The sequence below is a fragment of the Pteropus medius genome, unplaced genomic scaffold (genome assembly GCF_902729225.1).
Source record: "Pteropus medius unplaced genomic scaffold, Ma_sr-lr_union100, whole genome shotgun sequence".
Classification (NCBI taxonomy): Eukaryota; Metazoa; Chordata; class Mammalia; order Chiroptera; family Pteropodidae; genus Pteropus; species Pteropus medius.
The window spans coordinates 3,076,431-3,092,205 of record NW_024342469.1 but is presented as its reverse complement, the minus strand read 5'-3'; the positions used below and the strand labels follow the sequence as shown (position 1 = coordinate 3,092,205).

Here is a 15,775-nt window from a genome sequence, read left to right as displayed (position 1 = left end):
GTCAGGTGCAGATGTGAAAGTTCTCTGCAAAACTCAGGAGGGACACAGGCCTGGTGGCCGGGCAGGGCCAGAACACCTCCAGGAGGCCGCGGTGACCACACGAGGGAGTGTCCCAGATTCCTATTATTCTAGGCCACCTGAGTGAGTCGGCCTGTTCTCCTCTGCTGCCCGCGGGGTGGGGTGGGGAGGCCGTGGTGGGGGGCAGGGGAGGTCACCGCAGAGAGGTCAGAGAGAGTTGAGCTCTCCTACCCGGCCTTTGCCTCCTCACAGGTCCAGAACGCCCCCCTCCCCAGAAACCCTCCGGTCAGTACCGCCTCGTCCTTCTCTCGGGATTGCAAATGCCCAGTCTACAACACGTCCCTGGTCATTGCCACCCAGGGAGTCTGAGGCTGGAGACGGGCCTGGGGGGATTTGCATGCACTGCTAATGTCACCACAGCAAGGGACACAGAGGCCACCGAACAGGTGGCTGAGAGGGCAACACAGCCACCTTCCAGACCTGCTCCAGGTACCAGGCACCTCGGAGCCTCCGAAAGACTTTCCGTGAGGGAGGCGCCTCAGGCCCTCAGTCCATCCCCTCACTTCAAGCCGAGGACGAGTCATGTGTCCCCCATCGCCCAGCAGGTTCAGAGAGCTAGCACGGCCAAGGGCAATACCAGCCCGGAGAGGGATGGCGCAAATGTCTGTCGGTGAAATAAACACGAGCCTCGCAGGGACGTGCTGCCCGAAGGGAGCGGGAGAGCCCCGGCCCTGAGCCTGGAGCACCGGGTGGGAGCTGAGGGGTGCGGGCCGTTTGTGCTGTTGGGGCACGAGGGGTGAGACCAGGGGAAGCTTCCTGGAGGAGGTGGTGTTTGAGGTGGGTCTCGAAGAATGATGAGGAACTCGCAGGGGCTCAGGAAGCTGAGGGAGCAGACCCGTGGAAGCATGGGCATGCGGGGCGCTGGCTGTCCCAGGAAAGCGGGGGCTCGGTGGCGTCAGTAGGGGAGGGGCGGTCTCATCCCCTCCCCTTAGACACTCTAGCCAGATCCTGAGGTCTCAGGGCAAACTCATCCTAACCCTCCTTATTCCCCACGGGCTGGGGCAGGGCCTGGGGGTCCTGTGGGCGTCCTCTCCTGGGATGGGGTGGGAGCAGCAATGCCCTGGTCCTCAGGGTTTGTCAGTAGTGTGGCCTCTCAGACCTTGTGGTCCCTGGTCAGGAGGGGCTTGTCCCAAGCTTCCTGTCAGCATCGGTGGGTCACGCCCCGGGGCAGGGGCAGGGGAATAGACCCTGTGTCTCAGAGGAAGCAGCCGTGGATGTGCCCGAATGTCCCTCCCGAGTGCGCTGGCTTCTGTCTGAGACACACGCATGAACTGCCCCTTGGAAGGGCTTGCGGCCTGGGGAGTCCTGGATGGGGGACGGCAGGTGGCCCATGGGGTCAGCTGGGTGCTTGTATTTGTGGCAGCCACCCTCAGTTTTGAGGGCAGCCAGGCATTCACTTCTGCCGAGAGCTTGGGACCAGATACCAGGATATGGTCCACACCAGTGGTCCCCAGCCTTCTTGGCACCAGTGACCGGTGCTCCTATGAGACTCTAATGCCTGATGATCTGAGGCGATGCTGGCACTGGGGAGCGGCGGCAAATACAGATGAAGCTTCGCCCCCTCACCCGCTGCTCACGTCCTGCTGTGCGGCCCGGTTCCTAACAGGCCACAGACCCGTACTGGTCTGCAGCCTGGGAGTTGGGAACCCCTAGTCCCCACTCCCCATGAAGACTATTGTCTACACCCTCCCTGGGCTCAGCAGCTACTCTGCCCTGCTCGGTGGGGATGTACCCAGGGCCACAGGCAGGGCAGGGGTGCTGCTGAGCCAGGGAGGGTGTAGACAATAGTCTCCCCTCCAGAAGAGGCAGAGTCGCTCCCTCTCCTGTTTGGCGGGGAGAGCAGATGAGTTTAAGGGAGGTTACTGACACACAGCGGCGACATAGCCAGGAAGAAGCGCAGTGGGCTGGACCACCCCCTGGTGGCCTGGGCCCCCCTCGTGCTCCCAGCCTTGCTCATGGACAGTCCTGACATCCCCCTTTGCCAGGCAGCAGCAAGTCTGGCCTTGGTGGCATTCACACATTCCACAGACACGCAGGTGAGGCCTGAGGGACCGGCCCTGGAACCTCAGCTCCAGCAGATATGAGCTTAGACCCAGGCCTGAGCTTCGGGCCCATCAACACAATGGTGCTGGTGGCCCGTGGGGTGAACCAGGCCGACGTCTGAAGAGGTGTGGGCGGTGGAGGAGACAGACAGCAGAGAGCAGGTAGGGGAAGCTCTGTGGGGATGTGGCAGGGTGGGGTGGCGCCTCGGCAGAGGTGGTGTTGTAGATTCAACATGTCTGTCATCCTGTTCACGAAAGTAACAGATTCCAACTTGTGTTCTGATTTGGCGTGGAGGTGGTGGTGAGCCCGTGGTGTGAGGGGTGGCCGTGGCAGATGGCCATCCCGGACAAAGCAAAGGCCCGGAGGGGACTGGACCGACCGCCGGCGCTCGCTCTGCGGGTCTTGATTTAGTGGGCGGCCAGACCACCGAGACGATGGAGATCTGGCTCGGAAGCTCAGAGGGGACCCAGAAGGCGTGACGTTAGCCAGCCCTGCCCGTGACAGGTCCAGCAGCAGGTGGTCTGCGGATGACACTGCAGACCTTGGTCCAGGGCTGGCACCAGGCCTGGAAGGCAGGACCCCCCGGGTGTGGGTGTGGAGGCCACACGTCTGGGGCACCGAGGGAACTAAGCCCTCGGAATTCTGACTTTGTTCTCTATTTTCCCCCAAGTAGTGTCATTCTAAAGAATAAAGTCCCCCTTCACTTGCTGCCTACCAGGCCCTTCGGTGAACCTGCCTGCAGCACGTCCTCGGAGTGACAGGCATTTTGAAATCGTCAAATAATGGGGTTCAAAATCAACCCGCTCCCTCCTCCTCTCCAGAAAGGCCTGGCCGGTGTTGCCCAGTGGGGGCTGGAAATGAATCTGTCTTCCCCTCGCCTCTCGGTGAAACGCCTTGTACTTTGACTATTGTTTTCAGGTCCGGTGTCTCCATTGTCCTGTTCGTGAGGGTAACCGATTCGATCAGGATTCTGATCTTATGCAGCAGAACCTCCCCGGCAATTTCAGAGGCGGGTCCACAGCCGCCGCGGGGCGTGATGGGTGAGCGACGGAGGGGCAGGGCGGTAAACTGAGGAAACCGCACACGGCTTTCCCCGAGGGCCCCGCCTCCCACCCATGCTGCCTCCGCTCTCTGCACCGCTGACAGCTCCCGAACATTCTTTCCACGGGGAATCAGCCTGTACGCGACATGAATGGGCTCGTTTTATATCAGAAGGCTGAGTTTTAACTGACAAATCGGACAGGTTCCCTAAGGCAAAGGTTCCTAAGCTTTGTCATTCTCACTAAAAATGTGATTTATAATATATTCCTATTTGCTAGACACTCCTGTTCCGAGGAATGAGGGCCTCGTGCAGAAACAGGAGGTCTACTTAATATGTTGAGCCCACATAAAAATCCGCTCCGCCAGACTCTCTGCGAGCGTAAAACAGATGTGCATAAATCAAGGTTTGACGGGGCCAAGGCGAGTTTAATTTCATTAAGTTTAATGATAGTTTAGGCGGTCGAACACTGAACATTCAGGACGGGACAAGAGTAACCCGCAATTTACTTTAAGATTTTCTATTCGAAAGGAAGGACCTAAGGGTCTGGTGAAAGAAGTTTTATTTCCTCCGCTTCCAGTTTATAAAAATAAAAGCAGTTCACGTTGTTCCTTAAATACCTACGGTCGTGAATACAGAATAGGTCAGGGATCAGAGATCAATCGGCGCCTTCAGCCGAGCTTCTCAGAGACCCTTTGTGCAGGACACACACACAGAGAGCAGGGTAAACCACCTGACTTCTTGAAAGTCCGAGCTGAAGCTGCAAACTCATTTTGTTCAAGATAACCAGCGCCACTCCAGCTGCCTAAGTGGGCAGACATGGATTTGGTCTGTGTCTGACTGCTTAGCACAAGTCAAGTAGCCGATTTTTCAACAACGTCTCCATATCACGAAACTTCCTAAAAATCTTCAAGGGGGTAACCTGAGCTTGTGAAAAATGATGCCAAATGTCAATAGGACACAGCTTTTCTTCCAAGATGTAATTAGGGGGGCTCGGAGCACACCTTTCATATTTTGCTTGACAAGCATCTTTTTCTTTGTCCCACCAGCTCTGGAGGGCTCCGGCAGGGCGTCACCATTCCTTTGTTAAGAGGAATGATTTTAAAAACATATTTATATAATAGTAATCATTTAAATAGTAATCGTTTAAAATTGAATCCATCTGATAGGAACGTTCATTTTACCCAATATTTTTGTGCGCGAAAATACGAGTTTTTCTAGGAAATATAAATATTTTATTTAATCGTACACACGTTTGAGTTCATAAGTCCTTTGTTCAGAAACATGAAGGACATACTGACCATACGAGCAAAGGCTTGCTAAGAGGGCAGATGGAGTCTATAGGCTCGGGGAGGCGGGGTCGGGGGGCGTTGAGTGTGTAGACCCCAAGGTGCCCAGGCTGGTCCCCGCCGGTCTGGACCTCTGTACCACAACGCTGTAGAAACGTCAATGACAAAAGAAGAGTTCTCCAGAAGGGACGGGGATGCTGAGAAGTCTCGGGAGGGAAGCAGGGTTCCAGAACCCCGGCACTCAGCCTTTGAGGCTAGATGGTTCTTTGTGTGGGGGTGGGGGTGGGGCGTGCTGAGCAAGGTCCGGGTTGCGGCGTCGGGGCCTCTGCCCACTAGATGTCAGTAGCGGCCTCTCTGCGCCAGGTGTGCCAGCCGGAAGGTCTCCCTCCAAGCACCGCCAAAGGTCCCCGAGGCGCAGGGGCGTCGTTGGTTGAGAACCACGGCTCTGTCATTTGGGGCACGTTTAGCCCCAAATGACATTGCGTACGCTTTCTGCAGGCATCGCATTAAAACAAGAGTGATTCTGAGTTGCTTCCCAGGCCTGAGCAAGGACAAACAGGGTGAAACCGTAGAGGGGCCGGTTTTGACTGAGGAACAGGGAGAACGTTCCTGAAGCAGCGCTCAGCTCCCACTCCCAAGGCGCTTTTGTTTAGCCCGGACTAGAATCCTGGCTTCAGGTCCGCGGCTCGGTCCGCCCGCAGATCTTTCTGGAGAGCTTACCGGGCCACAAGGCGCTGCGCGCTCAGCTTGGCTTCGGTGACGGGAAGCAGTCCCGTGTCAGGGGCAACCCGAAAGCTTTACACGTGGGCCTCGCGCCCCGGGGAGCGTGCCCTTCGCGTCAGCTCGCCCCAGCTCCCCGGGCAGGCGGGGGCGCTGCGTGCAGGGGCTGGGGACCCCCGGACGTCGGAGCAGAAGGAAGAGCCCTTCCGCTTCCCGGAAGGCACGGAGTTTCTGAGGTCACCCAGCTGGTGTCTGCACCAGGTCGGGACCCCAAAGTCCTCCCAGCGCGGAGGGAGGTGACCTCCGGGGACCAGCGCCTGGCCCGGGTTCTCCCCGCACCGAGCACCCTGAGCTCCACGGACCCGCCCGAGCGCGGCGGCGGGGAGCATCTCCCCAGGTGTCCACTAGGTGTCAGTCTGGGGTCTCGAATGACAGCTGCCCGGGGCCTCGGCAGCTTTTTCCAGACTCACATTTCTCTCCTCCCTGCCTCGGGCACAAACATTCCGAAATTCTCCGTGACAGATACTTTTGCTTTCTTGCTAAATGGCCTTCCCTCTTTTCTCCCCGCCCCGGCCTCCGCCACGGCCCCCCACCCCTTGTGCGGGCCTTTCATTGGTAGCGCCCCGCCATAGCGCCCCTAACACAGCCGTGAGCATCTGCCGTCGAAGCGCCCCCCGGAAGAACCCAGGGAAGCGCCCTGTGGGCACCCGAGGGCGCGAGAGAGGCCAGCCCGGCCCCGGAGCCTCCTGGGCGCGCCTATCAGGAATGCGAGTGTCCGCCCCGCGCGCCCCGTGCGTCATGCGTCTGGGGCTTCTCTGTGGTCCGCAGGGTCACACCTCACCCTGCAGTGTGTCTCACCTTCTAGATTGTGAGCCCTGAATAGCACCCACCTTTCTGTCCCCTACACCACACAGCAGAGCTTATAGTAGAATGTAGACTGTTTGGGATCGATGTCACCAAAGGGGGGGAAAAAAAAAGGGAAAGAAACACGTTACACACAGATCACTGACACAGGGAAACACCTTCGAAACCAGTAACCGTTCTCATGGTGAAGAATCTGGGGAGGATTCTGTGTGTCCTCACAGAGGATAAATTCGGGCTGGGGAGGAGCTGGCTTGGAAAGTTTTGGGGGGGTGGCAGCGTGGACCTGCAGTTGTACCGGACGCCTCGGCAGGCCCTGGGGGGCACGGAGAGACATGCGCTCGCCTTGGAGGCAGAAAGGCAGAGATGCCTGTACAAACAGCGGTCGCTGGGGCAAAGCAGGGTAACCAGGGGGGAGCCTGGAATTCCTGTAAGTTATAGGAGCTGCTCACACCCACTTCCCACCCCGGGTGTCACCTCCCATCCCAGGTCATGCACAAACATCTCCTCTCTCAGAAGTCTAGGTTAAAAAATCGCCAAGCCAACAATTACTTAACTTTTTTTTTTTTCCATTGGTACCACCAGGTGGTGGGGTTTGTATGTGGCATAAAAATAACAGAAAACAAAGTTGAGAATTACCAGGGAAGGGGGAGGGGCACTCTGTGGATGAATGTCCTGCCTGGGGGGAGGGGAAGAGTTCAGTCCAGGACATTAAGTTGTGTGATTTTCCTAAGAGAGCAGATGATGGCGACTTCTACGTATTTGGGGGGATGTGTAGACATTTTTTAGATAATAGGGTGAACTCATAAAACATCTGATAATAGTAATAATACCTAACATTTACTGAGCACTTACTGTGTGCCAGACACTGTTCTAAGAGCTTCTCATGCCCTCACTGAATGCTCAGCTTCCCACTGAGATGGTTATGTTATGTGCGCAGGGCACACACCTGGTGGTGCCAAAGACAGGGGTTTGGGGACAGGCAGCTTGAGTCTGGAACGATGTGAAAAAATAGCATTGAAGGAACAGTTTTGTCCTTGGATCCAGACTGAAGGGGTACGTGTTGGCAGTGGATTCCTTTTAAGAAGCGCTGAGTTACTTGAGACTAAAACATCACCGTTTTCAAAGTATCTCCACATATGTTTCCATATTGATTCTCCCAGCAGCCTCGATCAGTGGGTGAAGCAGAAGAAGAAAGAGACTCCGAGGCCAGTTGGGTGACTAGTCAGGGGTGGAGCAGGGCTCAACTCTGACCCGGAGCCTCGGCCACCATCCGGGGCGCGGTGGGTAAGTCCGCGGCCAGAGTCCTCCTGGAAGAACCTGCAGGAACCACCATGTGTCAGGCATGTGAATAGCTAATTTCAGCTGATAGTTCCAGTCTCCTGTTAGGTGCTTTCCTTGATATACTGAGGCTGACAAGGCTCCGCGAGAGCCCGGAACCCACTCCTGTCTGACTACAAGGTTGTGCTGCTTCATCCCCGTCTGAGGCCTTCTTCCCTCCCCGTTTCCTCTGCACCCCGACTTTTTAGATCTGTGGCTTTTTAGATCTGTGCTGCCAATTCCTGAGCAGGATTTTAGCTCTGAAAATTGAAAGAAGGCGCTTAGCTCCGAGCTGTTATGGACAAAATAATTCATGAGGATTCGTAACAGACTAGATGATGGGAGCAAAACCAGCAGCAGAAGAGGAAACGAATGACATAAAAATTGGGGTTTTGGAAGGACAATGATAGGGTGGTTAAGAAGGGGAAGGATTTGGTGTAAAGAAAATAAATTCCGTTTGAGGCATGTTTAGTTAACCTTGGTGGCGAAACCTCCCTCACATGTTAGGTAGAAGGCAAAACATAAAAGAGGAACCAGAGAGAGTAAGAGGTGGGGCCAGAGAAGCACATGTGACTCATCTGGGGGGCAGACAGAACCCCAGAAACTGGGCCCGGAGGCCCAGAGAGGAGAGGGAGTAAGTGAGCAAAGGAGGTGTTGAGGAGGGCGGGGCGAGGGGTGCTGCCAGATCTGTCCATCCTTCCCACATCTCCTCCTCAGCCGGTGACTTTCACCTCCAGTCCCCTCCGGCCGCCCACGCCCCGGGCCTTGTCATCACTTGGATGGTTCCAAGTGCACTCCGGGATCCCACTGCCTGACCGCAGCTTCCGACGCTGCCATGCCTGGGCCTGCCCCTGCCCCGTCCCACCACACCCCCACCCCTGCACTCATCCTGCTCTCCTCCACTCCCTGGACTTTCCCACGTGGACCAGCGCTCCCCGGCTCCCCATCTCCAGGCCTCCAGACCACACAGGACATCATCACAGCCTTTCTCTTGCCAGTATCCTCAACTGCTTTGCCCCTTTGTCCTTCCGCCCGGCTCATCCGGCCAAACTCGAGCCCGGGATTTGCACAGGCACCTGTCTCCTCCGCCCTGCACCAGCCTCTGCGCTGCGATGGAGGAAATCCTACACCGAGGATGTCTGCTGCCCACAGAGCCAGCTGCTCAGCACCGCCCCGCTTCTCAGCATCCACCCAAAGCTCAGCATCTTCCCCCAGCAGGTGGCGCTGCCCTCCGGTTCGCGGAGGAAACGGGAGCGTGGGCGCCGTCGGCTCTGTGCTCTCAACCTGCAAATGCGTTTTCCTACGTGTGTGCACCGCTTTCTTACCGTGTTCTCCCCTTCATCCTCGCAACAACCCTCCTTTATTCTCATTTTACAGGTGATGAACCAGAGGCTTCGTGACCGGCCCAGGATTCCACCGCCTGTAGGTGAGAGGTGGGGGTGGCGCTGAAAGGGACTGTGGGTCTCCAAACGGGTGCTCTGAGCGAGAGAGACAGGTCCTGCCTTCACGCAGCTTGCCTTTTAGAAGGACAGACAGACAATAAACAAGTCAATGAATGACTGCGTTAAGTAACTATAGGCTAAGTGCCAGCAAAGGGAGACAAGCAAGCAGTTCGGTGACCGAGAATAAGGAGCGGCTGGCCTAGACAGGGCGCGGGGCACAGGCGTCTGAAGGGAAGGTTCGCGAATGACCTCCTGTCCTGACTCACCCCCAGCTTGTCCCAGGAGAGACACCTCCACCTGTTCAAGGGTGGCACAGTCACCCTGCCCTGGATGCCATCAATGGCAAAACGTCTCACCCGGCAAGGGAGCAGGCGTCTTCTGTGTGGATGATGAGCTTGAGGGGGCCTCGGGTGGGAAGGTACTGGGGGCGTCCCTCAGTCAGTCAGTCATCGGGAAAGAAATGGGTCCTCGGAGACTCCATCACTAGCCTTGGGTGGCTGCCTCGGCTGCATTCCTCTGCGGTAAGAGAAATATGATACTGACCACGACAGAGTCAGGTTCGTTCAATTCTACCCAACAAATCATCGTTGAGTATCTTGTCCAGGTTGAAGTCCCTAAAGAGTGGAGGGATAGAGATCTGGGTGCCTGTTGGGAGGTACTCTCGGATCAACACCTGGGGGTGGGGGAAGGAAGCAGGACTTGTCCCGGGCGGGGAGGAGAACATCCAACCTTTGGCAGAGCCCGTTAGTAAATCGGCTTTAGTGCACGGGCTGCCAAGCTGTTGGGCCCACACATAGCCCAAACCCCGACACCAGGGCTAATCAACTCAAGAGAATATTGCGTCACTTCCAGGTTGACAGATGGCCAAGGCTGGCGGCTAAATCTATTCGGCTGTTTAGTCCCCTTTTGTATTGGTGGCATTAACACGTGATCCAAAGATAGATCTTCTTGGTGCCCTTTCTCTTAGGTTGATTCCGTCTCCTTCCTCAGATTTTCTTGTTTCCCGTCTTCCCATATTTCTTCCTTCAGGCCTCGGACCAAGCAGTCGAGCTATGAGCCACAGCTCTGAGTCTGTGCGTCCCAAGGTTGGGCCACTTCTCTCTCCATAAAATGGATGACTCTGTCCACCGGCCTAAGCTCTGTCCCTTATGATTTCGGCTCACTGCTGTCTTTCGAAGCCATCCCTGGATGGGGCTGCACCACGGCCCCATCCCACTGGGACTCACACCCCCGTACCGAGAGAGGGAAGCAGAATAATGGTCCTAAAGAGGTCCCCAATCTAATCTCTGGAACCTGAGAATGTGTTAAATCACGTGGCACGAGGGAATTAAGGTTGCAGATGGAATTAGGGGTACTACTCAGTTGATCTTGAGATGAGAGAGTATCCTGAATTATCCGCGCGAGTTGTCTGAATGATCCGTGAATGTAATCACAGGCGTTCCCTTAAGCGAAGGAGGGAGGCGGGCAAGTCCGTGTGGGTTGGAAAAGGAGAGATGGTGACGGAAGCAGAGAGCCAGAGGGCTGGTGGTGTGAGAAGACTCAGCGCTTCAGCCCTGCGTTGCTGGCGTTGAAGATGGACGAAGGGGCCGTAAGCCAAGGAACGCGGGGACCTCGAATGCTGGAAAAGGCAAGAAAGCAGATTCTCCAGAAGGAATCGCAAGCCTGTCGCTGTCAACGCCTTGGTTTTAGCCCAGTGAGATCCATTTCAGTCCTCTGAACAGTCGGATGCTAAATCGTTTCAAGCCACTAACTTCGGGATGATTCGTAAGATGCTAAATTTGTGTCGTTTCAAGCCGCCGAGTCCATGATGATTTGTTACAGTGGCCATCGGACACTAATATTACACACAGCAATCCCATCTGCGAACCCAGCTGGCTACTTTCCCATTCCTATCTGATCATAAGCGACTCCCAGAGGTGGTGGGAGCTTGGAGACAGCACAACAGCGGTGGACGGTGTGACTTTGGGCTACTTGCTTGCGCTACTTACGTCTGCCCTCTGGCCTGGCTAGTGCTCGGTCCCAGACCTCCTACTTCTTTCCATCTTATAATGAGTTGCCGTTGTACCCATAACGGGCAGCACTGGCCGCATGGTCACTTGATGTCGTGGCCCCATGGGCGGATGCTCCATTCCTACTAGGGCCCAGGAGCATGCCGGGAGCGTTTTTTCTTTAACACTTTGATAATTACAAATTTCTTCAGTTGTGTCATCATGACCGTTCTTGTTCTAGATTGCCTTCATCCTCCCCTCAGATCTCCCTGTGCCGTTTGCAGTCTATCCCCGTTTCTACCCCCGACCCCAGGCGAATACCCATCTACTTTCTGTCTCTATAGTTTTTTCCTTTTCTAGAAATTTCATATAAATGTAATCATATAGGGGTTTGGGGGGGGGGTCTGATTTCTCAATGTTTTTTGAGGTTCATCCATGTTACGTGTGTCTCTCCGATCTGCCTGGCCCAAACTCCGACATCTAGCCCTTGTTCTCTGTCTGGCTTCGTGGACCCGCACTCTGTGCACACACAATTTAATGTCTAGTCCGAGACGCAAACAGAGTCCGATCCTATTTCTGGAGTTTGGTCTCCGCAGAACTCCCACCTCCGCAAATTCTCGCCGCTTTGCTTGCCGCCTGTGATCTTCGTCTCCTTAATTCGGTGAGACCGTCTTGCAGCCCTGGGCCCCTGCTTTCTTCGCTGGAACTCGATGTGGAAATCGAGTCCAGGCGGAAAGGCCGAGTGATCAAAAGCTCACCCCATGTATTCTTGTTGACCGGGGGATCCCAATGCTGTGTCACTTCCTATTCAATGTCTGAAAATGTGGTTTTTTTTTTCCCCTCTGTACATTTGCCTAGCTTTCCAGTCGTTAACAGCGGGAAGGTCAGTCTGCTACTAGTTTTCCATCATGGTCAGCCATACTTTTCTTATTGAATTTTTCACTAGCTATTATTTATATACGATCAAATTCATCTTCTTAAAGTGTATAGTTTGGGCAGTTTTGGAAATTGGGCACGGCTGGTAATCAGCACCACGATCATGACAGAGAACAGCTCTCACGCCAGAATGTTCCCTCACGCCCTTTCCCACTCCTCCCTCCCCTCCCCGCATGCCTTTTCTGTAATTTTGATATTATACAGTACATGGTTTCGTTGCTGTTGTTGTTTGATATCTTTCATTTAGCATGAAGTTTTTTAGGTTCTCCACATTTCACATGGGTTAATGTTTTGTTCCTCTGTATTGCTGAGTAGATTCCATTGTATAGATAGACCACAATTTGTTTCTCCATTCACCGGTTGATGGACATTTGGGTTCCTTCCAATGTGGGGCTATTATGAAAACGTTACTATAACATTCATGCATATGTCTTGGTGAAGAAAGACATATAGTATACTCCGTGTACATGGAAATGCTGGGGCATGTTGTTAAGTATATGTTTAATTTTTATTTATTTATTTTATTTATTTATTTTCCCCTCTTTAATCTGCCCCCTCCCACTTTCACTCCTGACCAGCCTAGCACCCCTGGCGCACTCAGGTGGTCTGGTGCACCCAGGGCCTGGCACTCCTGGGGGTCCGGCACACTTGGGGCCTGTTGCACCCAGGGTATGGTCTGTGGCTCCACCCGGGGCGCGAACCCAGGACCTTCTGCTTGTAAAAGCAGACGTGCTAACCCCTACTCTATGGAGTCACCCCGTGTGTTTAATTTTTAAAGATATGGCCACACCGTTTTGCAAAGTAGTCATATCAATTTGCAGTCCCACCAGCAACGTATAAGAGTTGCTCCACATCATTGATGGCGCTTTTATTATGTCTTTTTAACTCACACTTGCACGGCTAATACGTTTTTGACAAAAACGCCAAAATAATTCAAAGGGGAAGTCAATAAGATACCGCCATGCAAGTGTGAGTCTGTTTCTGGACTGCAATCTAGTCCATTGGTCTACAGGCCAATTCTACTCTGTTTTCATGACTGTAGAATTAGAGTAAGTCTTGAAATCAAATAATTTAAGTCCTACAATTTTGTCCTTATTTTTCAAAATCGTTTTGCATATTCCAGATCCTTTGTCTTTTCACATAAATTTTAAAATCAATTTATCAATATCTTTTTTATAAAATCTGTTAAAATTTTAATTGTAATCGCATTAAATCCATAGGTCAATTCGAAGAAGACTGACATCTTAACAAAAGCAAATCTTCAAGTCTATTAATGTGGTGTATCTTTTCATTTATTTAGTTCTTTTTCAATTTCCTTTCGTAATGTTTTATAGTTTTCATCGTATAGGTCTTGTACATCATTCATTAAATTTATTCCTAAGTATTTTTGATGTTATCATAAAGTGAAGTTGTTTATTAAATTGAATTTATCATTATTCATTGACACTGTATAGAAATATAATTGATTTTCATATATTAACCTATATTTTCCAACCTTGTTACATTCACTTATTAATTCTACTACAGTTTTTATAGATTAGTTAGAGCTTTCTACATACATGACTAAGTAGTCTGCAGAAAAGAAAGACATGTTTGCTCCTTTCCTGATTTGTATGTCTTTCATTTCCTTTTCTAGTCTTGGCCAGGACTTGCAGAAAAATGTGAGACGTAGTGAGAGCAGGCATCCTTGGCTTGTTCCTGCCTTATGTAGAAAGCCTTGGTCTTTCAGCACTGAGTATGATGTTGGGTTTTTTTGGGTTTTTTTTGTTTTTTTTTTGTTTTTTTGCAGATGCTCTTCATCAGGTTTTATAAGTGCCCTTCTATTTTTAGGTTTCTGGAAGTTTTTACAAAGAGTGTGTTGAATTTTATCAAATATTTTTACCTGCGTCTATTGAAATGATCATATGCCGTTTCTCTTTTATTCTGTTAATATGGTGAATCGTATTGAGTGTTGGATGTTAAACTAATTTTACATTCCCAGTCGGTCATGATTTATTATCACTTTTATATATGGTTTGATTTGCTAATATTTTGTTATGATTTTTGTGTCTATGTTCATGAGGGATTTGGTCTGTAGTTTTTTTTCTCGTGAAGCCTTTGGTTGGTTTTGGCATCAGAGTTATACTAGCCTCATAAAATAAGTTGGGAAGTGTTAATTCTCTATTTTCTGAATTTGTAGAAGATTGATATTATTTCTTTCTTAAGTGCATGATTATATTTACCACTGAAGCCATGTCACTGTAGTTCGCTTTATGGAAAGGTTTTTATTTATAAATTCAATTTACTTAATCGCTATCAGGCTGTTCGAGTTTTATATTTTTTTCTTGGATGACTTTTGGTGATTTGTGTCGTTCAAGGAATTTGCCTGTTACACCTAAGTTGTCATGTTTATTGCCATAAAGTTGTTCATAACATGCCCTTATTATTCTTTTAATGTCTATAAAACCTATGTTCGTGTGTCTTCTTTTATTTCTGATATGGGAAATTTGTGTCTTCTTCTTTCTTAATCAATCCATCTAGAAGCTTATCAGTTTTATTTTTTTCAAAGAACTAGCTTTTGTTTTCATTAATATACCATATTGTTTTTTTCTATTTCATTGATTTTTATTCTCATATTATTTTCTTCCTTATGTTTCTTTTGGGTTTGATTTGCTCTTCTTTTTCTAGTATCTTAAAGTGAAATCTTAGATCTCGTATTTGAGATCTTTTTTCTATTCCAGTTTAGGCATTTAAAACTACGTTTTCTTCTAAATATTGTTTTTAACTTTATCCCACAAGTTTTGATATGATTTTTGTTATCACTCGGTTCAAAACATTTTCTAAGTTCTTTTGTGATTTCTTTTTTCATCAAATGATTATTTAGAAGTTTGTTTTTCAAATATTTGGAGGTTTTCCAGGTTATTTTATTATTACTGATTTCTAACATAATTTCACTATATTCGGAGAACATATTCTGTATGATTTCAATCTTTATAAATGTATGAAGTCTTATTTTATTGCCCAGAACATGGTCTGTCATACACGCTTAAAAAGGATGTATATTTTATCATCGTTGGATGTTGCTTGGTATGAATATTAAGTAAAAGAGGTTGAGAGTATTGTTCAGATATTGTCTTTGTTAATTTTTGTCTAGTTTTCTAGCCATGGCTAAGATACGATTGTCAAAATTTCCAGTTATGATCGTGAAACTGTCTTCCTTTAATTCTGTCAATTTCGCTTCATGTATTTGAAGCTTTCTTATTGGGCAAATACACATTTATGATTATTATGTCTTCCTCTTCAAATAGCTTCAGGAGGTTGTTTTTTGTGTTATGTCCAGGTTTTATGCTATGTCCAGGTGGTTTCCATGTGGGTGTGTGTGTGTGTGTGTGTGTGTGTGAGAGAGAGAGAAAGGGGCAGGCGTAAGCGGGGGAGAAGAGAGAGAGAGAGAGAGAAATCTGAAATCTGGGAGGGTCTTCACCCGTCTTTCCCAGAGGTAGAATCTTGTTGTGACTTGTTCCACTAAGAACACTTTGGAGACCACTGGTCTGAACCACTGTCTCAGTGAGGGCTCCTTTCAGAATGATATTTTTAAGTTTCTCTTCTGTAATTTTCTGCCAGATGTTTATAATTAAGGGCTCAATACCAGACAACGTCAATACCCATGGAGGAATACCAAGTTCAGGCAGAGAAGGTGGATTGCTAAGAATATCTGAGTATTCTTTGGTTTTGATCGACTCGACAAAGCTCATTTCCTATAAAACAGTTCTGGCCTTTGCAAATTGTTCTCAATGGATTGCTCTTATTTTCTGTCTATAATTTTTTTCTTTTCTGACCTTCAACCTTCTGTGATTTTAGCTGCTGGGAAGTGTAAAGCACAGGAAATTCTTAGGCAAGAGATAGACCTGGGCCAGTGCCCACAAAGGTGGCCTGTCCCCCTCGCCCTGACAATTTAAAAAATTTTGATAAAATACGTAGAACATAAAATTTGCTCTCTTAACCATTTTTGAGTATACGGTTCAGCGCATTAAGCGTGTTCACAAACCCTATACTCCCCATTTTTCCCTCCCCTCAGCCCCT

General features: G+C 50.4%; 1 protein-coding gene across 1 annotated transcript; it reads left to right on the top strand.

Annotated features, from left to right (window-relative positions):
• The first annotated feature begins 1,743 nt into the window (after positions 1-1,743).
• LOC120602789 (uncharacterized) lies at positions 1,744-10,890 on the top strand. Its single transcript, XM_039863009.1, has 5 exons — positions 1,744-1,798; positions 2,026-2,114; positions 8,068-8,568; positions 8,728-8,772; positions 9,822-10,890. Exons 1-5 carry the CDS (start codon positions 1,744-1,746, stop codon positions 9,846-9,848), a joined length of 717 nt encoding a protein of 238 aa, XP_039718943.1. The 3' UTR covers positions 9,849-10,890.
• Positions 10,891-15,775: the final 4,885 nt, after the last annotated feature.